We start from the raw sequence: 22,736 nt of genomic DNA on the forward strand, positions 1-22,736 counted from the left end.
GTTCACTCAAACTCATGTCCATCAAGTCGGTGATGCCATCCAGCCATCTCATTCTCTGTCGTCCCCTTCTCCTCCCACCCCCAATCCCTCCTAGCATCAGACTCTTTCCCAGTGAGTCAACTCGTCGCATGAGGTGGTCAAAGTATTGGAGTTTCAGCTTTAGCATAAGTCCTTCCAATGAACACCCAGGATTGATCTCCTTTAGAATGGACTGGTTGGATCTCCTTGCAGTCCAAAGGACTCTCAAGAGTCTTTTCCAGCACCACAGTTCAAAAGCATCAGTTCTTCGGCGATCAGCTTTCTTCACAGTCCAACTCTCACATCCATACATGACCACGGGAAAAACCATAGCCTTGACTAGAGGGACCTTGGTTGGCAAAGTAATGTCTCTGCTTTTTAACATGCTATCTAGGTTGGTCATAACTTTCCTTCCAAGGAATAAGCGTCTTTTAATTTCCTGGCTGCAATCAGCATCTGCAGTGATTTTGGAGCCCCAAAAAATAAAGTCTGACACCGTTTCCACTGTTTCCCCATCTATTTCCCATGAAGTGATGGGACCAGATGCCATGATCTTCGTTTTCTGAAAACTGAACTTTACGCGTGCGAAAAACAAAACATTTGATCAGATCTCTTCTTAAGTGAACTGTTGGAAATAGCTGAATAAATAAGTCTTCTAAAGAAAGGAATACGCACACCGAATCCCCCAGGTCCGGAGTCAGTCTCCAGCTACAAGGCCCGCCCCGGCCTGTCCTAGACACGCCCCTCCGGAGAGACCTGACCCCACCCCCTCGCCAAGGCCAAAGCCGCGACTGCTTCCTTATCAACCCACCCCACTTCCGGCGGGGAGGTGTGTCACGTGCCCGGATATAGGAAGTGGTGGCCGGACGGCTGCTTCCAGTTCACTGCTTAACTGAGGGGTTCATCTTAGTAACTGTGGCCGCCCGAGCCTTGTCTGGTCTCCGTCTTGGAGGACCCGCCTCGGCACAGCCGGGTTCGGTTCGGCCTTGCGGTAAGCCTTCGGCCGCGGCTGCCGGGCGGTCCTGGCGGCGGCGGACAAATGAACAGAGGGGTGGACGCCAAGGTCTGAGGCGGCGCCTCAGTCCCGCTGCTGGTCCAGCGCCGGGGGCTGGGTACTACTCCGTCCGCCGTCAAGGCCCCCTTCTCTTGCCAGCCTTTCTGGGTAAGGCGGAGAGGCCGGTGGGGGGATCCTTGTTATCCTGGGGGGCTGGGAGGGCAGGGCAGACGTCCTTTTCCGGTTCCGCCCATGAAAATCAGATTTCATCGTAAAAAGCTGTCTTGAACAGTTTGTTCTTTGGCTTGGACCAGGAGGGGAGGGCGTGGCAGTACCTTCCCCTTCTTTGTCCAAATCCTCATTTTCTTCTAAATCTCATGAGTGCATCTCCCTCTTGCACGCAGTGGCGTGTTCTCTTCAGTACTCCATGTACTAAGGTGTCTGGATAGCAAACAGGGTACTACCCACTACTTATTTACATGACGCTACTACTTACAAGTTATCTGTCACATCCTGTAGTAATCCGGCTGAATTTAAGGAAACAAGGACCGACATAGAGTATTGTGGCTGATTGCCTCTGGAACGTGGTCAGACATGGGTTCTTATACCTGGAAAATAGTTTTAAAGAACCTCTAATGATTTATTCACTGACTTACCAAAAAAGTACTATAAACACTGGAGAGTTACTCACGCCATCTTTATAAAGTAGATGCTGTTGGAGGCAAGAATCTTCCTGTCTTCATGGATATGTCTGTCATATTCACCATGGTAACCTAGAATTTTGCCAGGCACTTAGTAGGCATCAGTGTTTGCTGAATGTGTAGTGCTTTTCATTCTGCCTAACTCCTTTATCAACTGTGCCTAATTCCTCTATTGTTTTTACCACTTGCCATATTGTCAGTCATTGCTTTTGACCAAAGAGGGACTGGGTGATAGATGCTGACCACTAATAGTCATTCATTCATTTAACCAGTTTTTATAATTCAGCTTAGATTTCCTCACGATGTATTTGTTTAGTACCTACTAATAAAGAACATGAAACTGCTAAAACACCTCCTCCCCGAGCCATCCCCCTGCCCCTTGAAGAGAGTTCTTGAAATCCAGGAATTTGTGACTGTATGAACCAGTTGGACAGAAAGTGCTGGATGTTTAACAAATGCAGTAAGTGGTATAGCAGTTGGGAGGAGAGATCAATTTGGATTAAGGTCTGTATTGAATCAGTTCAGTTTATTTGCTCAGTCGTGTCCAACTCTGTGAGCCCCATGGATTGCAGCATGCCAGGATTCCCTGTCCATCACCAACTCCCAGATCTTGCTCAAACTTAACTCCATCAAGTCAGTGATGCCATCCAGCCGTCTCCTCCTCTGTCATCCGCTTCTCCCTTCAACCTTTCCCAGCATCAGGGTCTTTTTCAAGGAGTCGGTTCTTTGCATCAGATGGCCAAAGTATTGGAGTTTCAACTTCAGCATCAGCCCTTCCACTGAACATCCAGGAATGATTTCCTTTAGGATTGACTGTGTTGCATCAAGTTCATGTAAATTATGGAATGTAGTTAGGATTTGGGTAGATGATACCGTCTGCATGGAAAATCTCCTAAGCAAAGATTTAAAGGCTAGAATGATCAGAGGGCTTGGAGTGAAAGGTTTGTCTCTGGGAGCATTAGGAAAGTGTTGAGCAAGGGCATATTATGATGAAAGATATGTTTTAATATTATTTGTTGAGAGTTTTGGGGTTATGGAAGCTTGCAAAGAGGTAACCAGATACTATGGTGTTAAATAGATGTAGTTGATGTGAACCTGGATTGTACCTTGGCAGTAGGACAAGAAAGGATGAATTAATGTGTAGATGAAGGAAAATTAGCAAAATGCTTTAGCTGTCAGGTTATTTGGTGCCTTCATTTTGGTGAGTTTATTAACTGTCTGCTATGTCATTGCCAAGTTCTGGGAATATAAGGATGAATAAGTCACAGGCCTTCCCTGTGAGGAAATACTCTTAATGGGGAAAAGAATACAACTAGCTGGACAATATGGTTTATAAGTGCTGTGTTAGCAGAGTAGAGGGGAAATGTTAGAGAAGTAGGAAAGGAATTTTTTTTTTTTTTTTGCGTGTGTGACTATTTTGCAAAAGAGGTCATAATTTAGCAGGATGAATTGGAATTTCCCAGGGAGAAAATAATTTGAGAAAAAAGAAATTGCATAAACAAGAGCCTGGAGATAAAAAAGCAAACTGACCAGTATCCAGGGTAGCTTCAGCAGAGGATAGAGTTGAGCTTTTAGCATATGTGTAGGATCAAGAACATACGAAGAGATAGTAACATAGACATTTTATAATGGGTGGAATGGAGGTTAAAAGTAGGAAGATGAAGAAGAAAGCAGTTGGGGAAACTTGCTCCTCGTGGTTTTATATTCTCTTCAGGGTGATGGTGAAGTCATTTGCAGAGAGGGAGTAGACTGACAGAATTGGGGGTTGAAGGAGAGAAATGAGGATTTGCAACACCGATGGAGTAGGAAGAGGGATCATTAAAGGAAGTGTTAAGGAATTGCTGAGCAACATTGAAAGTTTAGCATTGATTGGATTTAAAAGTTGTAACGAGTACAATGGACATGGATAGGAGACCATTTTAAGTGTCATATGGTAGCCCAGGAGAGGAGAGAAAAAAAGACAGTTTATGGAGATTGATGAACAGGGTGAACTGGTCTACAAATGGAGCAAGATCATTGAAAGGAATGGTGTGGGTGTATGGAATTAAACACTGCCTCCAGGCTAGACTGGGAAAGAAATTAAGCTTGGAGAGTCCAGATGCTCTAAGAGAACAGGAAGGAAGGGGAGATCAGAAGATTGGAGGCTGAGATGAGGGGGAATAGGGATGGAAGTGGGAAGATAAGGTTTTTCTGAGAAAAGCAATCTTTTGAGTTGGAGCAGAGATAGAAACAGAGAAGGCAATGGCAAGCCACTCCAGTACTCTTGCCTAGAAAATCCCATGGATGGAGGAGCCTGGTAGGCTGCAGCCCATGGGGTCGGTAAGGGTCGGACACGACTGAGTGACTTCACTTTCACTTTTCACTTTCACACATTGGAGAAGGAAATGGCAACCCACTCGAGTGTTCTTGCCTGGAGAATCCCAGGGATGGGGGAGCCTGATGGGCTTCTATCTATGGGGTCACACAGAGTCGGACACAACTGAAGTGACTTAGCAGCAGCTGCAGCAGCAGAGATAGAAATGTTACAGATTGAGTGAAATAGAGGAATTTTCAAGAGTCATTGTATTATAAAACTACACTCAAAGTCATTTATTTAAAATTAATAATTCATGCATTTTCTATAGAAACAGTGTTAGGAGTAGAAGTTAATTTCCTAAGCCAGCTCACATGTATTAAATACTGTACACCTATATGCAGGTCAGGAAGCAACAGTTAGAACTGGACATGGAACAACAGACTGGTTCCAAATAGGAAAAGGAGTACATCAAGGCTGTATGTTGTCACCCTGCTTATTTAACTTGTATGCAGAGTACATCATGAGGAACGCTGGGCTGGAAGAAGCACAAGCTGGAATCAAGATTGCTGGGAGAAATATCAATAACCTCAGATATGCAGATGACACTATCCTTATGGCAGAAAGTGAAGAAGAACTAAAGAGCCTCTTGATGAAAGTGAAAGAGGAGAGTGAGAAAGTTGGCTTAAAACTCAACATTCAGAAAACTAAGATCATGGCATCTGGTCCCATCACTTCATGGGAAATAGATGGGGAAACAGTGGAAACAGTAGCAGACTTTTTTTGGGCTCCAAAATCACTGCAGATGGTGATTGCAGCCATGAAATTAAAAGACGCTTACTCCTTGGAAGGAAAGTTATGACCAATCTAGACAGCATATTAAAAAGCAGAGATATTACTTTGCCAACAAAGGTCCGTTTAGTCAAGTGGTCATGTATGGATATGAGAGTTGGACTGCAAAGAAAGCTGATCGCCGAAGAATTGATGCTTTTGAACTGTGGTGTTGGAGAAGACTCTTGAGAGTCCCTTGGACTGCAAGGAGATCCAACCAGTCCATCCTAAAGGAGATCAATCCTGGGTGTTCATTGGAAGGACTGATGCTGAGGCTGAAACTCTAATACTTTGGCTACCTCATGCAAAGAGTTGACTCATTTGAAAAGACCCTGATGCTGGGAGGGATTGGGGGCAGGAGGAAAAGGGGACGACAGAGGATGAGATGGCTGGATGGCATCACCGACTCGATGCACATGAGTTTGGGTGAACTCCGGGAGTCGGTGATGGACAGGGAGGCCTGGTGTGCTGTGATTCACGGGGTTGCAAAGTGTTGGACACGACTGGGAGCAACTGAACTGAACTGAACCTGCATTGGAAATAGTAATATACACACACAAATATGTATTCAGTATATTTAACAAATAAAATTGAAGAGATGTTTAAAAAATGTTTAAGTTGATATTTGAAAAAAGACGTTGAATTAGATGAGAAAAGGAAGATGAGTGGAAAGCTATTTTCTAACAACAGCTTTTTTGAGGTATAATTAATATACCATAAAATTCACCCTTTTCGAGTATATAATTCAGTGGTTTTCAGTATATTCACAGGGTTATAAACCCATCAATACTGTCTAATTGAAGGACATATTCATCACTCCCAAAAGAAGCCCCATACACATTAGCAGTCACTCCTCATAGCTGCTTGCCTCCCACCCTTGGCAACCAGAAATCTGTCTGTTTGTCTGGATTTGTCTATTCTGGACATTTCATATAAATGGAATCATGAAATATGTGGCCCTTTGCAACTGACTTTTTTCACTTAACATAGTGTCTTTGGGATTCATCTGTGTGTCAGTAGTATGTATCAGTACCTTGCTCCTTTTTATGGCCAAATAATGTGCCACTGTATGGATATATTTCATTTTGTTGTTCCCCAGGACATTTGAGATGTTTCCACTTTTGGCTATTGTGAATAATGCTGCAGTGGATGTTTATGGGCATGTTTTTGTGTGGACATACATTTCCACTTCTCTTAAGTGTATACCTAGGAGTGGAATTGCTGGGTCATGTGGTAAATTCACATTTAACTGTTTGAGGAACCACCAAATTATTTTCCAGAGCAGCCGCAGTATTTTACAATCATCAGGAGTATATGAGAGTTCCCTTACCAACACTTTTCTTTCTAATTTTAGCCATAAAGTGGTAGTATCTCCTTGTTTTAATTTATGATTCCCTAATAGTCAAGGCTATGGTTTTTCCCGTGGTCATGTATGGATGTGAGAGTTGGACTGTGAAGAAAGCTGATTGCCGAAGAATTGACGCTTTTGAACTGTGGTGCTGGAGAAGACTCTTGAGAGTCCCTTGGACTGCAAGAAGATCCAACCAGTCCATTCTAAGGGAGATCAACCCTGGGTGTTCATTGGAAGGACTGATGCTAAAGCTGAAACTCCAATACTTTGGCCACCTCATGCGACGAGTTGACTCACTGGAAAAGAGTCTGATGCTCGGAGGGATTGGGGGTGGGAGAAGACAGGGACGACAGAATGAGATGGCTGGATGGCATCACCAACTCGATGGACATGAGTTTGAGTGAACTCCGGGAGTTGGTGATGGACAGGGAGGCCTGGTGTGCTGTGATTCATGGGGTCGCAGAGAGTCGGACACGACTGAGCGACTGAACTGAACTGAATGGCTAGTGATGTTGAGCATCTTTCCATGTCATTTTTAACCATTCATATGTCTTCCTTGGAGAGATGTCTCCCAAACCCTTTGCTCAGTTTTTAATTGGGTTGTTTTTTTGTTGTTGAGTTGTAAAAGTTATTTATATAGGAAATTTATATTTAAATATTGGGAATGGGTCTTTTAATTTTTCTTAAATCCTTTAAAAAAATACTTAATATTTGGTGAGCACTTCCAAAAATTTCTTTTCCAAACACACAGCTTTTTATCTTTATGATGTAGGTACAAATGTATGAAATTATTCCCCTATGCTTATTAACCATAAATAATGTCTTTTCCTAATCCTAAATGGAACAAGATAAGAAGAATGATTTTGACAAGTGTAGTATCTATACTCTGAATTTTTCAGCTGAGTAAAGATGACAGCAATCAAGCATGCATTACAAAGAGACATTTTTACTCCAAATGACGAACGCCTGCTGAGTATTGTCAATGTCTGCAAGGCAGGAAAAAAGAAAAAGAACTGTTTTTTGTGTGCCACGGGTGAGTATTTAATAAGGAAAGATTTCTTTTATTCTTTGGAGACATTTCCTGGCTGTTTATAAAATATTCTCATCGTCTCTATGATTGGAAAAACTGTTGGGCCAGCAAATTCATTTTTTTCAGTTGTCTTTAATTAAATCTTAAAAAGATACAAAAGCACTTCCATAACATATAAAGGTATGAACACTTGTGTAGCCACCACCTAGAATAAAAGGAATATTACCGTTACCTTTGAAGTCTCTTGTGTGCCCTGCCCTGCTCCCATTCCCTTCCCTCCCTCATTAAGAGGTAACGAGTATCCTGAGTTTTGATTTACTGTTTCCTTGCTTTTCTTTATCATTTTGCCATATATGTTTGTAATCTCAAATAATATATTGTTAGATTTGCTTTAAACTGAGCATAAATTGAATTGTAACACATGTATTCATTTGTGACTTCCACTCATCAGTAGGTTCATGTTAGTGAGTGTTACCTCTGTTTTTCTCCCATGGCTATGTAGTGTTCTATTCTGAGAGTACAACTGTTTACTTACTCATCCTACTAGTGATGACCAGATTTGTCTCCAGGTTTTGCTATTCAGGAAACAAAACATGTTTGTCCTTGTCTGCCAGTGTATAGGCAAGAATTTTCTGGGGTAGATAACCAAGTATGAGATTACTGGGTCACAGGCATGTGAATGTTCAACACTATAATAACAAATTATTTTCAAAAGTAGTTGTACTGATTGCACTCCCACAGGCAGTGTGTATTTAGGGTTCTTCACATCTTAATCTAAACTTGGTTTTGACACTGGGTTTTGACAGACTATCAATTGTTTCCAATCTGGCAAGTGTGAAATAGAATCTCATTGTGGTTTTAAACTGTATTTCCCTAAATAAAAACGAGATTATGTCTCTGTTCATGAATTTATTAGCCATTTATTGCCTATATTATGCCTGTTTAAGCCTTCTGTTCATTTTTCTCCTGTGTTGGTTGTCCTTTTCGGTTGGTTGATTCTTTGAGGTCTTTATATAATGTGGGTGCTAATTTGTTGGTTATATGCATCCTGGTTTGTGGCTTGTGGTTTCACTTTTTATGATGCCTTTTGATGACATTTATAATTTTAATGAAATCAGATTAATCAGTCTGATCTTTTATCTCACCGTTTATGGCCTTTTTGTCTCTTGTTTAGGATGTCCCTCCCTACCCTGTCATGTGTCATGTCGTGTGTTAGTTGCTCAGTCGTGTCTCACTCTCTGTGACCCCATGCATTGTTGCTCACTAGGCTCCTCTGTCCAAGGAATTCTCCAGGCAGGAATCCTGGAGTGGGTTGCCACTCTCTTCTCCAGGGGCTCTTCCCTACTGAGGGTTGAAACCCAGGTCACCTGCATTTCAGGCAGATTCTTTACTGTTTAAGCCACTAGGTATTCTCCTGTATTACCTTCTACAAATTTTATAATTTTACCTTTCATATTTCAGTCTTTGGTGTACCTGTGTCCATGTTTGTAGTGATGAGTGTTTGTTTTTTTCTGGGCACTTTCTTATATCTGGTTTTTATGTTGTCTTGTGGGTATTTTGTTGTTTTATCTAAATTTTATAATCGACCTGTCATTTTCCAAATTTTGTTAGGATTTTTATTGGAATTGTTTTGAATCTATAGTTCACTTTGGAGAGAATGTCCTTTTTTATATAAAGTCTTCTTGTTCACGCATATGGTGTGATTCTCTTGGTCTTCTTTAATGCCTTTCAACAAGGATTATAGTTTTAAAGACTTTAAGTAAGTTTTATAATTTTAAAGGCTTTTGCACATGTGCTGTATTTACTCCTAGGTATTTATTTATTCCTAGATTGTTTGTACCATCATAAATGATAATTCTTGTTAGCATTAATACATTTTAAGACTTTATTATTTTTTTAGAGCAGTTTTAGGTTTACAAGAATATTGAGAGGAAAGTACAGAGAATTCCCATTTATACCTTTACCCTTGCATGCATAGCCTTTCTCTACCACTCACCGCAGTGGTACACTTGTAACCAAGAATAAACCTACATTAACAAATTATAATCACCTGAAGTCCATAGTTTACCTTAGGGCTCAATCTTGGTGTTGATTTGGACAAATGGATAATGACATACATCTGTCATTATAATGTCATAGAGTATTGTCACTGCCCTAGAAATTCTCTCTGCTCTGCATGTTCATCTCTTCCCCAATTCCTGGTGACCACTGATCTTTTTACTGTCCCCATAGTTTTGCCTTTTCCAGAAGACCAAATAGTAATTGGAATCAAATAGTATGTAGCCTTCTCAGATTGGTTTCTTTCATTTGGTAATATGCATTTAAGTTACCTCCACTGGTTTTCATGGCTTACAGCTTACTTGTTTCTAGCACTGCATAACATTCCATTGTCTGATATACCACAATTTATTTATCCATTCACCTACTGAAGGACATCTTGGTTGCTTCCAAGTTGTCAGTTTTGAATAAAGCAGCTAAAAACAACCGTGTGCAGGTTTTTGTGTGGACATGTTTTCAGATTCTTTTGGTAAATACTATGGAACATGATCGCTAGACTGTATGGTATGAGTATTTTTAGTTTTGTTAGGAAATTGCCAAACTGTCTTCCAAGGTGACTATTTCATTTTTAGTTCCCGCCATCAGTGAATGACAGTACATGTTGCTGTACATCCTCACAAGTGTTTGGTATTGTCAGTGCTCTGGATTTTGGCCATTCTAAGAAGGAATTGACCACCCACTCCAGTATTCTTGCCTGGGAAATGCTATGGACAGGAGCCTGGCGGGCTACAGGCTATGGGGTCACAAAAGAGTCAGACACAACTTAGTGACTAAGCAACAGTCAGGTGTGTAGTGGTATCTCACCATTGTTTTAATTTGCATTTTCCCCATGAGAAATGATGTGGAGCATCTTTTCATATGTTTATGTACCATCTCTATATTTTCTTTGGTTGGTTGTCTGTCAAGGTCTTTGGCCCATTTTTTAATCAGAATATTTTTTCTTATTGTTGAGTTTTAAGAGTTTTACTTCTCACGGAATCTGCCTCTGACACTCTAGTCTGATTTAGATTCTCCTTTTAGTAATCTGTGTATTCCTCAGTCATAGCATTTGTTATGAAATACTGTTCCTGCTTTAGTATCGTGGCAGTAAAGAATCTGCCTGCCGATGCAGGAGACACGGATTCAATCCCTGCGTCAGGAAGATCCCCTGGAGAAAGAAATGGCAACCCACTCAAGTATTCAGGCACAGGATATCCCATGGACAGAGGAGCCTGGCAGGCTACAGTCCATGAGGGTCACAAGAGACCGCTTAGCGACTAAACAACAATAGGCATCTGAAGCTGTTTGCAATGAATGAATGAATGAAGAATGAGGAAATGAATAATGTCTCTAATGAAAGTGTATGTTTTATTCAACAGTGACAACTGAACGCCCTGTGCAGGTGAAGGTGGTCAAAGTCAAGAAATCTGATAAAGGAGATTTCTACAAAAGGCAGATTGCTTGGGCCCTTCGAGACCTGGCTGTGGTAGATGCCAAGGATGCTATTAAAGTATGTTTTTCTTTTTTTCTTTGACGTGTCTTTCATTTTATAACATAGTATGTTGACTTCTAAGATGATCTAAACTTATTTTGTGACCCAGTGGTTTACCACCTAACCTTGCATTAGTCTACAGTATATTGTCCAGCCATCCATTCTCCCACTTCTCAGTCTCAAGCTACTAAAAATAAGTAAATATGTAAGCTTGTTTCATTGTTTGTGGGTTTTTTTTGAGCTGCAATTATGTTTGTTCACAAGCTACATAATTACAGCAAAATAACCTTGACTGTACATTTCTTTGTTTAGATTAGGTAGAATCCATGAATTAGTATGGATTTTAAGGTGGTTTGTAGTGTGAGTTTTTTAAAAAATCATTGTTTTGGTAAAACCTCATTCAAAATCACATAAAGTATAATCAAAGTGAATCTTCCTCAGGTGGCCCTCACAAATTAATGCAGAATCATTAGCTGAGGCAGCTGAGCTGGCCCTGTGAAGCCTTGTTTGAATATTGTGGCTCAAATGATGGCACTGAGTTATACCCCTTATTCTGAGGACTTGAAAGAATATGATTGTTGTTGTTAAGTCACTAAGTCATGCCCAACTCTTCTGCGACCCCACAAACTATAACCTACCAGGCTCCTCTGTCCATGGGATTTTCCAGGCAACAATACTGAAGTGGGCTGCCATTTCCTTCCCCAGAAAGAATAAAATATAAGATATTAAAGAATAATACATCACACCTTTCACTTAAGTCACTCTCAAATTCCAAGAAGGTTGAATAATAATCATGATAAAGGAGCACCTCTATTCCTGATAGTTCAAGGCTTTTCACAACAGTATCCCTTAAATAAAAAGAAAGAAATCAAGTAGAGCTCTTCAGGTTAAAGCATGTGCCTCCTCCTCATCAGCCTCTGTGACCCTGCCCTCATCTTTCTCCGCAGCCCAGGGGCCCTTCCAGAGCTCTTGGGGGTGCTTTGCAGCATATCCTCTGTACTGTGGATGGGGCTGTAAGCAAGGCTTATAGTACTGTAACTGCAGGTGCCCTTTGAGTGAGCTCTTCAAGTCTTTACATTGATTCAAAAGGCACAGAGAAGTGAAAACTACCTTTGTAGAGCAGTCTGATAAAATACAGTTCCGGTTTTAGGCTGACCCTGATTCAGACCTCTGAGGATCTAAAAACTGGACAGAATGACAGGCAGTTGAGTCAGGTGCAAACGGAAATTTTTTAAAGAAACAAAAACAAGTAAAGGCGAGTCCTGCATATCTGTAGGGTTGTGATTTCTTTCAAAGTGGAGAGAATGCCTTTTCTTTAAGTATTTTAGGGAAACTGGGCCTTTGTTGATTCCTACAAAGCACCCAATTTTTAGAAAAATGTGGAATGTGGAAAATGGGGTCTTACAGGTGCTTTGAGTTTGGGTGCATGTGTATATATTTGAAAAGAACCCGAAAATGAGATTTTTAAAAACACTTTGCATTATATAATAATTTCTGTTATTATGGGAAGGATCAAGAGGAAAGATTTTCTGTTTAAGACAAAATACTTTAAGGGCTTTTTAGAAACTCACCTTTATTAAAAAGCTTTCTTCTCTTCAATAGTTTTACATTTCATAAGCCCATTGACTTGCGTAATTCACTAACGTTGCTGAATGCTTATTTGAATGCGTTCCTCAGCTGACACCTCATTGCTGACTTGCTTAATGGATTTTTTTTTCATTTTATGCAAGCACCTTGGTGTGTGTATGCTATATATGGATATAAAACATGAAATTTTTATACATAGCCTAACAGCCATTTAGCATCACACATTGATTTGTGTGAGTGTTGCTACTGGAGCACTCAGCTTCTTTTATGGCATTATGGGAAATATTCCCAGGGAAGAGATCATTTCCCATCAACTTTCATGTTGGTTGCCAAGACTGTTAGATTTCTTTATAGATACTAATGCAATTACTTTTTTTTTAAGTGTATTTTACTGAAGTACTGTTGATTTACAATGTTGTGTTAATTTCTGCTGTACAGCAAAGGGATTCAGCTAGACATATATATACATTCTTTTTCATGTTCTTTTCCATTATAGTTTATCACAGGATATTGAATATAGTTCCCTGTGCTATACAGTTGGACCTTGTTTATTCATTCTCTCTCTCTATATATATATGTATAGTTTGCATCTGCTAATCCCAGACTTCCAACATATCCCTCCCCCACTTTTCCTCCCCCTTGGCAACCCCACGTTTGTTCTCTGTGTCTGTAAGTCTGTTTCTGTTTTGCAGATAAGTTCATTTTTGTCATGTTTTATCTTCCATATATAAGTGATATATGGTATTTGTCCTTCTCTGACTTTCACTTAGTATGATAATCTCCAGTTGCATCCATTTGTTGTAAATGGCATTACTTCATTCTTTTTTATGGCTGAGTAATATTTCAATGTATATATGTACCATATCATCTTTATCCATTCATTTGTTGGTGGACATTTATGTTCTATGTCTTGACTATTGTAAACAGTGCTGCAGTGAACATTGGGATGCACATGCCCAGGAATGGGATTACTAAATCGTATGGCAACTCTGTTTTTAGTCTTTTGAGGAACTTCCATACTGTTTTTCATAGAGACTGAAACAATTTAATGCAATTACTTTTTCATTGTAAATGAAATTTTTTAATCTCTTGTCATTTTAGTTCTGCTTATGAACTATAAATTAATTAATACAACCATCCTACTGTAATATGTCAAGTCTTAATCCTTAAGTTATCTCAGATCTTCATAATAAAACTCTGGTATCACTTTTCTTCCATGTTTGTGGTCTTTATTTATATTTTATCCCCCTAAAAAACACTTTAAACTAATTGAATGTATGATTAGCCTTCTGTAGAAAATTAAAAACATTTGAGACTATTTTTTAATTCCTTAGATGTGAAGAAAAATATACATCTATATGTTTTCATTTTTTATATAATAATCAAGTAGTTCTGCATTCAAGGGAGAATATCAAGGCATGAAATTATTTCTGTAATTTGACTTAAGAGACATGTAGAGAACATAGTGCAGTTCTCTCACATCAGTTGAACTTCTTTTTCATTAAAATAAGGCCACCAGTATTTTTTACTTTTGAAACACTCTGAATTATTCTGTGTTTTCAGAATTGAAAACAGGAGCAGTCCCTGCTTTCCACCTCATGTGTTCTTGAAAACCACACTCGGGTATAGATTGTATTTTTTCTCATATGTTATAAGGAATTAGTGTCAAATCACAGTTATGAATAATAGCACATTATTAAAGAAAAAGTGTAACTTTGAAACCCCCAAAGGCAATTTAAAAAGAAAAATCAAAACTCAAGGCCATTGTCATCTTACAAATTAGGAAGCTGAGACACATGCCATTAAGTAGACATCCTGTACTTTCACGTATAGACCTAACGGATATAGAAGGGAAATTGCCAACTATATTGTTTTTAATCCAGCTTCTTTTGGGAGGCAAATAAATTTTTGCTATAAATTGAATTTTCTGAACCATTTTCTACAAGTTACTTAGTTGATTTTTAATGGTGATTTTTGTTTCCAGCAACAGCTTCAGCTTCTTTTTGTTTTATTGAAATATAGATATCTATTGTGTATTTTTATTGCAGGAAAATCCTGAATTTGATTTGCATTTTGAAAAAATATATAAATGGGTTGCCAGCAGCACTGCTGAAAAGAATGCATTTATTTCATGCATTTGGAAATTGAATCAGCGATATCTTCGGAAGAAAATTGATTTTGTCAATGTTAGCTCACAGCTTTTGGAAGGTAAAGTTAAATAAAAATGTATATGTAAAATAAAGTATATCTGTAAGTGAATGTATGATTTGGCATTTTCAAAGTAATTAAATATCTTTTTAAAAAAATAATTTTCCTTATTGCAGAAGTGATGTTTATTATAGAAAATTGATTCAGTCACTTAATAAACTTAATCCTGAAATATAACTACTGTTACATTTTCTTAGATGTTCTTCTTGTCTTTTTTTTATGCATATTTAAATACTTGTTTTTAAATAAATTTATGTTGTTACCTCCCATTCTTTTTTCATATAACGTATCGTGAACATTTTCCATGTTATTAAACATTTACTCAACAGTATTTTTAATGGCACCATAGTATTCCATTGTATTGGATATACAATGTATTGGATCTTTTTTAACTAGTCACTTTTTAAAAGTTTTCCAATCTTTGCTTATTTTAAACAACTCTGAGATGAGTATCTTTATAGCTGTATTTTTGTGTAGCATATCGGTGTAGTATTTAAGAATACAAGTCTGGAGTCAGACTGCCTGGATTCAAATCTTGGTTTTGTCCCTTCCTATAGTTTTGTGACCTTGGTTTACTATTTGTTTCAATTTCTCTTATCTCAGAAACAGAGATAATAGTATCAACTCCATAAGATTCTTGTAAGGCTTAAATTACTTAGTATATGAACATGATGAGAACAATGCCAAAGCTGTAGTAAGCATTCAGTTGTATATTAGCGATTATTATTCTTTTATCCAGAGTAATGTCCTTAGACATTAAGTAAATTAAGGTATTTTAGATCATACATCTTCAGGAATATTACTAGGGATTATTTTGTGTTATAAGACAAAAACTCTACTGTTATTGAAAATGTACAATGAGTGTTTTTTTAGCTTTAAAATTTCTTCTATAAGGGCACACATGTTGCGAGAATATGGTTCTGTGTGCCTTGCAGATACAGTTTGTTGTATTCCTCATCGCAAAGAAAGTAATTGAAGTAGCGGCAGGTGGACAGAGCTGTAGCCCCTCTTTACTAAGGGGAAAAAAAATAAGTGGATTTGTCCTAAGTTATATGTTAGAAAGATTTGTCCTAAGTTGTATATTAGTATTTAAAAATAGAAGCTTCTGTTCTGTCAAGTTGAGACATCTGAAACTGCCAATATTCAACTGTTTTGACCAATGAAAATGTCAGCTTTAGGTGCTTCAGACTGTTCTTTGGCTTAGCTACTGGCCTCTGTCCTTTCTCCATTTTGTTTTACTCAATTCCTTTGCTGTTCGGCCACCTGTCTTTCTCTCCTTAAATGTAGTATTCTTATCCATCACTTATTAATTAGTGAGCCCGTTACTGGTTTCAGGCTTGATGCTTGCAACTGGCAGAGGCATCTCTCAGGCCCTGTGCTCCTCCCTGCATTGGGGCTGATCTTGTGTCTGAGGCCTCAGGGCTGCCATCTCGCCAACATTAGCCTCTGATGACCTTTAAGAAATTTATCGTAATTTTCCATGCCTTGAATAATAGTTTAATGTGTTCTGAGTGAAAGTGAAAGTCTTTTAGTTGTGTCCAACTCTTTGCAACCCCATGGACTATACAGTCCATGGAATTCTCCAGGCCAGAATACTGAAGTGGTTAGCTGTTCCCTTCTCCAGGGGATCTTCCCAACTCAGGGATTGAACCCAGGTCTCCCACATTTCAGGCAGATTCTTTACTAGCTGAGCCACCAGGGAAGCCCAAGAATACTGAAGTGGGTAGCCTGTCCCTTCTCCAGCGAATCTTGCTGACCCAGGAATCAAACTGGGGTCTCTGGCATTGCAGGCAGATTCTTTACCAGCAGAGCTATTTAATTTTTTTTCTTTTTCAACATTTCAGGATTGAACATTCTGGTCAATGAATGATTCATAAGCTTTCTGTTCCGTTTTCCAATATTATATATTTCAAGATGTTACTTATTGCCTAAAATGTATTTTAAACCAATATATTTTGTTCAGTCAGCAATATGGGAAAATGCATACCCTACCTGTATTTATGTCATTGAGGAATAACACCAAAATCAATAAGAAGAATATTGCTGTTTTTTGAGAATAAGGTGACTAGCTTTAAAAAAAGAAAAGACATTTAATTTTTCAGAGCCTTAAGCAAAGGTGTAGACATTTTTATAAACATTAACTTAATTGAGATCAGTTTTAAGAATACTAAGATCCTTAAGGATCTCATTTTGAAAATCACTTTCTATAAATCAGTAACTATTGCTTTGATTTAATAGAGTTTTTATATAGTAGCTTTATTAATGACTATAAACTAGTTTAATGTTTTACTGGACTTCAAAATCATGGCCACTAATTGTTATTATTTTTTTAAAGTCTCTAAGCTTTGGGTTGGGCTTCCCTGGTGGCTCAGAGGTTAAAGCGTCTGCCTCCAATGCGGGAGACCTGGGTTCGATCCCTGGATCGGGAAGATCCCCTGGAGAAGGAAACGGTAACCCACTCCGGTATTCTTGCCTGGAGAATCCCATGGACGGAGAAGCCTGGTAGGCTACAGTCCACGGGGTCGCAAAGAGTCGGACGTGACTGAGCGACGGAACAGAACAGAACAGAAGCTTTGGGTTATGTTAGAAAACAAATGAGAAATTATCACCATTTCCTTTTAAGAGCTAAATAATCATTCAAGTAAGACTGTTCATTGCAGTAACAGCTTTAGTAGTTTTCGTTGGTGACTACTGAATGTTCATGCTAGTAACTGGGGCTTCTTGGTAGAATAATATTTTTAAAACAGGGCTTTGTTAACAGGTTAAATTAGAAGATTTTGTTTGGCCTTTTCTTTTTCATTCTTACAGCCAGATTTTTTTTTTTAATCTTTGACTTGAATTCTTAAAGCCAGCTTGAACTGATATCTTGTGTGTTTTTTTAAATTGCTTCCATCTTGTCCTTTCTAACAATGTTTTATGACTAATCCATTGTGAGGGAGTGTCTGGGTGAAGGTTTTGGGTCTTGAGTGAAAATAACTAGACTAAATGCATGAGTCACAACTGACCTAAAAATAATCCCCAGGAAGTAATCTGTTTTCCAGTTTTCTCCTCCAAGGTCTCTGCAGTACTGTATAGGTAAATGTATTTTTAGTCAGTGTCAGAAAATGAATAAGAAAAATGGACTCTGGAAATTTAGCTTCTTATGAATATTTCCAGTTGGTAGTTGTATTTGACATTGTCTTTTAAGCTTTAATTTAGCATAAAGTTCAAATGAGATGTGGGTAGTATTTTTAATATTTAAACCTGTGTACATTTCTACCCAGCTAATATTCTTTGCTTACTTTCCTCTGCTTTTTTCATACCTTTTTACTCTCCAGAACTGCCTAAAGTTACAGAAGGTGCGTAACACCTTTTCTTCTTATTCTATTCCATATATTTTTATTACTTGCCATTGTTCTTTACTGTTGGTTGCATATTTTATGAAATTGTGTGCAGGGAAAAATGTATTACAACAAAATCCATATGGTAATAAAAATTAATGATAGTATTCATTATTGACTTCCAAAGAACTGTTTTATGGAAGAGAAAATACTTCTGAAACAATTATGACCACTTAAAATATTTGTTTATTTTAAATATTTACTTGTGTCAGGAGCTGTACAGAATGATTTGGGCATTCCCTGCCCCCTAGCAGCTAAAGCTGCACACATGACACTTGAACATTTCCAGACTGACTGTTTGAAAGGACTAGGAGCTTGGGGATGCTACTCTAAGGAACTTACATTTGTGTACTGCAATCTGTAATTGCCTGTACCTGAAGTTTTAGCCCCTCCTTTTTTTTCTGGTACGTTATCTAAACCTGCCTAATTAACATTCTTAAGAGTAAATCATTTGTTACTTTGAATTAGGTGTGTTTTGTTCAAGGACGAGTTAACATATGTCAAGTCATGTTGAGTGTAGATACTCATTTTCATACAAAATAATGAATATTTAAAACACTTGGAATTTGTGTTTTAAATCGTGTCCCATGAATTGTTGAAAATCAGTAACTTTGTTTTGAGGTTTATTTAAGGGTAAAATTATTTTTTTCATTTTATCTCTCTTAACCTCAAGATTTATATAAAATCCCATATGCTGAGTGTATTCTCTCCAGAAAGTGAACTGAGACATTTGTCTAGAAAGCATCTTAGTTCTGACATCATGGTCTTTTGTTTTGAAGCAGGAAGACAGTTGAAATTTTTGTAGTTTTACACAGCCATGTTGTTGTTCTTACTATACAGATATTGAGAAAGTTTCTATTATGTGATCCTTAGAAATTTTATAAACGCATGTGAAAAAATTTTAAAGAAAGAAATGGAAAGTTCAGTTAATATTTTAATTGCCCCAAATAAATTATGAATTGTAGATGCATTTTTAAAATTTCAATTGAAAGTTATTTGGAGGAAAACACAAAACATAGCAAAGACAAAAAGAACAAAAATAATAGAAGAAGATGTTACCTGGGAAAAAAAGGAAAAAACAAATTGTTTCTCATGTGTCCTGAATTCATAAGCATTATTGTATTAGAGCAACAGTTACCTCAGGTAGGAAAAAAAAAAGGTTAGGCTTGTGCACGTGTTTCGCTTCTGGTTTTATATTTGTTTTATAGTTTAATTATGTTTTGGGAAAGTGTGACTAAGGCCTGTTTTAACACAAGTCAATAAATTAGACTGCATGCTTTTGTTATAATAGACTTTATGTTAACATATGCGGTTCTTCATAAAAGTAAGTTTTTCGTATATTTTGAATCTTTTTTTCCTAATTTTCAGCCACTAAATGTGACCTGTGCTTATAACTGACCTTACCTATAAGGACAGTGCTGTTGTCCTTCCTAGTTTTTTACTACTTTATTTTTAATTTTTACCCTCTTTTAAGAATCTGTTCCAAGTGGAGAAAATCAGAGTGTGACAGGAGGTGACGAAGAGGCAGTGGATGAATACCAAGAGTTAAATGCAAGAGAAGAGCAGGATATTGAGATAATGATGGAAGGCTGTGAATATGCAATTTCCAATGCCGAGGCCTTTGCAGAAAGGTTGTCCAGAGAGCTGCAGGTGCTAGACGGGGTAAGCCTTTCTTGTAACATGTGACTGGTGATGTGTAAACTGAGGAGACTGGTGATATTCATATTCTACTGCCTCTGCACTTGAGCCTGGAGAGGGTGATTATTGCCGTCTTTCCCCAGAAGTGCATTACCAGCTGCCCTCCCTCCATCTTTCACTGTTCTTGTTCCAAAGACAGAACCATTCCTATTAGGTCAGTGAAGGCAGTTGGCTGAGGTTCTGGATTTGCGGAGGTTCTTGATATGAAGTAATGGAAGTAGAAAGTAGCCAACCTGAAACCACCCTGGGGGTTGATTCCCCCAGCCTCTGAAACACTTAGAATTGTTCAGGGCAAGAGAATAACATTTTTGTGGTTTGGGGGAAAAAAAATAGGTACAAGTTAGAAGGAGAGAGAGTGAGCTGAAAGAAGTGAATCCTTTACCCAAAGAGAGCAAAATAATGTAGTGAAAACAGGAGAGCCAGGGCAAGAGGATGTTTGACTCTTCCTCTGAACTGCTTTGTAATAGATCCTGTTCATTTGTATGCACATATCTGAGCTTGTATCTAAGTGTACATCCTTAGGAAGTAAAAAGCTACAAGTAGCACCTCTCTTATGAGAAAAATCTAAAATGAGAATGTTTCGTTGGGTGGGGGATGTTGTTTTGTTAGGCAAAGTATGCATTTAAGAAAAACTCTCAGAGAATAAGGAATGTTTTAAAGACTTAAAAGAGTGTTGGCATTTTATACATGAAAGGTACAGAAGTTGGGTTGAACTGAGGTCCAGAGATTACACCAATAGTCCAAGCTTACAAATTTGTAAAACTCTCTGGAAGTAAAGCCTAGAAGAGACTTCAAGATGTTGAAGTAAAAATTGTCCTGGATCAGTTCAAATCACAGCTCTGCTGCTTAAGATGTCAGTGGGTCTGAGTTCTGCTTCCTTTAGAGTTGGGCTGCACCTACAAGTGAATTATTATGAATAGTATATAAAATAACATGAAATTTTAGCATCACCCATACAATGATACTATTTTAATTCTTTATCCAAATTTTTTCCTCATATCATGTTATCTGCCTTCTTAATGTGGCTTTGTGGTTTATATTTTCTAGTTAATGTTGCATCTGTGTTCCAAGTCATCATATTACTTTGCAGTTTAATTTTGGATTTGAAAGCTTCCATATTTCAGGGAATTCAGAATCAATAGTCAGAATCTTTAGAAAATATTAATAAGGGGTCGGTGGTTTGTTGCTACTTTGTCTGGGAAAAAAAGTAGTTGCAAATGAAAGAGAAAAGAAAGAATACTGTAGAAGGAGCTGTCTTATGGCAATAGGCTCTTCCACATCCTGTTAGTACAAATCATGCTACAGTTATGAATTAGTTCCATGTACCCGTTAAAGACTGGCAGGCTACTGCTACCCTCTTAACTAAGGTATTAACGTAGATGATTATTAAACTTTTGTTTAGGGTTCTACAGAAATATTGCAGATTATAGAAAATATTTATAGTTGATAGAGCTCGAGGAAGTGTCAGAGATGGTATAACCTAATGCCACTTAGTTTACAGAAATGAGAGTACCCATTACTGATGATACATCATGGGGCAAACCCTAAATATGCAGTATTGAGGTCTGGTTCCTAACCTCCATATAAGGGAAAGTGTGCTTCCCTGAAATACTTTGTAAAAAAGTGGAATGTAAACACAAAGTAGCAAATTAAAGTAGATGTGTATGTTAACCTTTGTTGTTGCTGCTGCTGCTAAGTCACTCTGCTGTCAAAGAGATTTATAGATATTTCATTTGAAGAATATGAAGTATTACTTCTCTTTTTAACTTTGTAGGCCAACATCCAGTCAATCATGGCCTCCGAAAAGCAAGTCAACATCCTAATGAAGTTACTGGATGAGGCTCTCAAGGAGGTGGATCAGATTGAACTGAAACTGAGCAGTTATGAGGAAATGCTCCAAAGTGTAAAAGAACAAATGGATCAGATCTCTGAAAGCAACCACCTAATTCATCTTAGTAACACTAATAATGTAAAACTCCTATCTGAGATAGAGTTCCTTGTGGTAAGCATGATTATAAACTAACAACAGTTTTTAAAAAAAGAATCTAATGATCTCTAAAGCCCATTTGTAAATATTTTCTAATTTCCTTAGGGGAGCAAGATTTAAAAATACTGAAGTTTCAAAGACCTGGTAATAGGATTGAGTAGCATCTTACCTGTAAACTTCTTAAGAGTACACAGACAAATGGTGTGTTTATTTACATTCCAGAACCACATGGACCTGGCCAAAGGTCATATAAAGGCACTTCAGGACGGAGATCTTTCTTCTTCCAGGGGCATTGAGGCCTGCACCAACGCTGCAGATGCCCTGCTGCAGTGCATGAATGTGGCTCTTCGACCAGGTATGACCATAAAATCTGCCTAAGAACCTGGGACTAAGCTTCTGACTTAGTGTCAAGCTTTTGACAAGAAGTCCATGAGGCAAGTGGTTTGGGGTTAGATTATTAGCTATTGAAACAAGTTTCACTTACTATCAAACATAATTTATATTGGCACGAAGAACATTTTCATTTCAGTACCTTCTGATTGACCATCAGTGACTCTTAACACCAGGATTTTTCTTCAGTGCTGTTCACAGGACCTAGCACAAAGTAGATGCCATAAGGCTTTGCTAGACCAGCGATTCCAAAACTTGAGCTTGCATCAGGATCACCTAGAGGGCTTTTTAAAACACAGATTGCCAGGTGCCACCACAGAATCAGTAGGTCTGGTCTGAGGCCTTAGAATCCATGTTGCTGACCGATCCCAGGTGATGCTGAAGCAAGACCACAGTGTGAGGACCACTGAGTTATATACTGTTTTTCCCCCTACCTCTCTTTTATAAACACATGGATAAGCCAGTAAAACTTTGTGTTCTTCAAAACTGAAATATGGCTTCTGTTATAAATGTACTCATCAGACATACAGGAGTTCTTTAACCCATTAAATAAGTTGTTGTAATTTCAGGCCATGACATGCTTCTGGCAGTTGAACAGCAGCAGCAGCGTTTCAGTGATTTGCGAGAGAATTTTGCCCGGAGACTGGCCAGTCACCTCAACAATGTTTTTGTTCAACAGGTAATTTTATTTTATTATAATACTGTCATGTTCCTGTAGCTTGAAATGAAATTGTCACAG

The 22,736-nt window shown here is 38.2% G+C and overlaps 1 protein-coding gene across 6 annotated transcripts in view; it reads left to right on the forward strand.

The window, feature by feature from the left end:
* Positions 1–862: 862 nt before the first annotated feature.
* Positions 863–22,736, forward strand: part of EXOC1 (exocyst complex component 1) — a 63,582-nt gene continuing 41,708 nt past the window's right edge. For 5 of the 6 annotated variants that reach the window (XM_055434241.2, XM_055434238.2, XM_055434242.2 and 2 more), the window contains exons 1-8: positions 863–1,180; positions 7,088–7,221; positions 10,635–10,765; positions 14,383–14,542; positions 19,397–19,584; positions 21,395–21,622; positions 21,830–21,962; positions 22,567–22,676. In XM_055434241.2, the coding sequence (XP_055290216.1) occupies positions 7,098–7,221; positions 10,635–10,765; positions 14,383–14,542; positions 19,397–19,584; positions 21,395–21,622; positions 21,830–21,962; positions 22,567–22,676 (1,074 nt within the window). In that variant the 5' untranslated portion in view covers positions 863–1,180; positions 7,088–7,097. The remainder of the gene's footprint in view (positions 1,181–7,087; positions 7,222–10,634; positions 10,766–14,382; positions 14,543–19,396; positions 19,585–21,394; positions 21,623–21,829; positions 21,963–22,566; positions 22,677–22,736) is intronic. The other variant, XM_055434239.2, reaches the window with a different exon arrangement.

This window comes from Moschus berezovskii, chromosome 5 (genome assembly GCF_049115385.1).
Source record: "Moschus berezovskii isolate FMDL1 chromosome 5, NW_MosBer_1.0, whole genome shotgun sequence".
Classification (NCBI taxonomy): Eukaryota; Metazoa; Chordata; class Mammalia; order Artiodactyla; family Moschidae; genus Moschus; species Moschus berezovskii.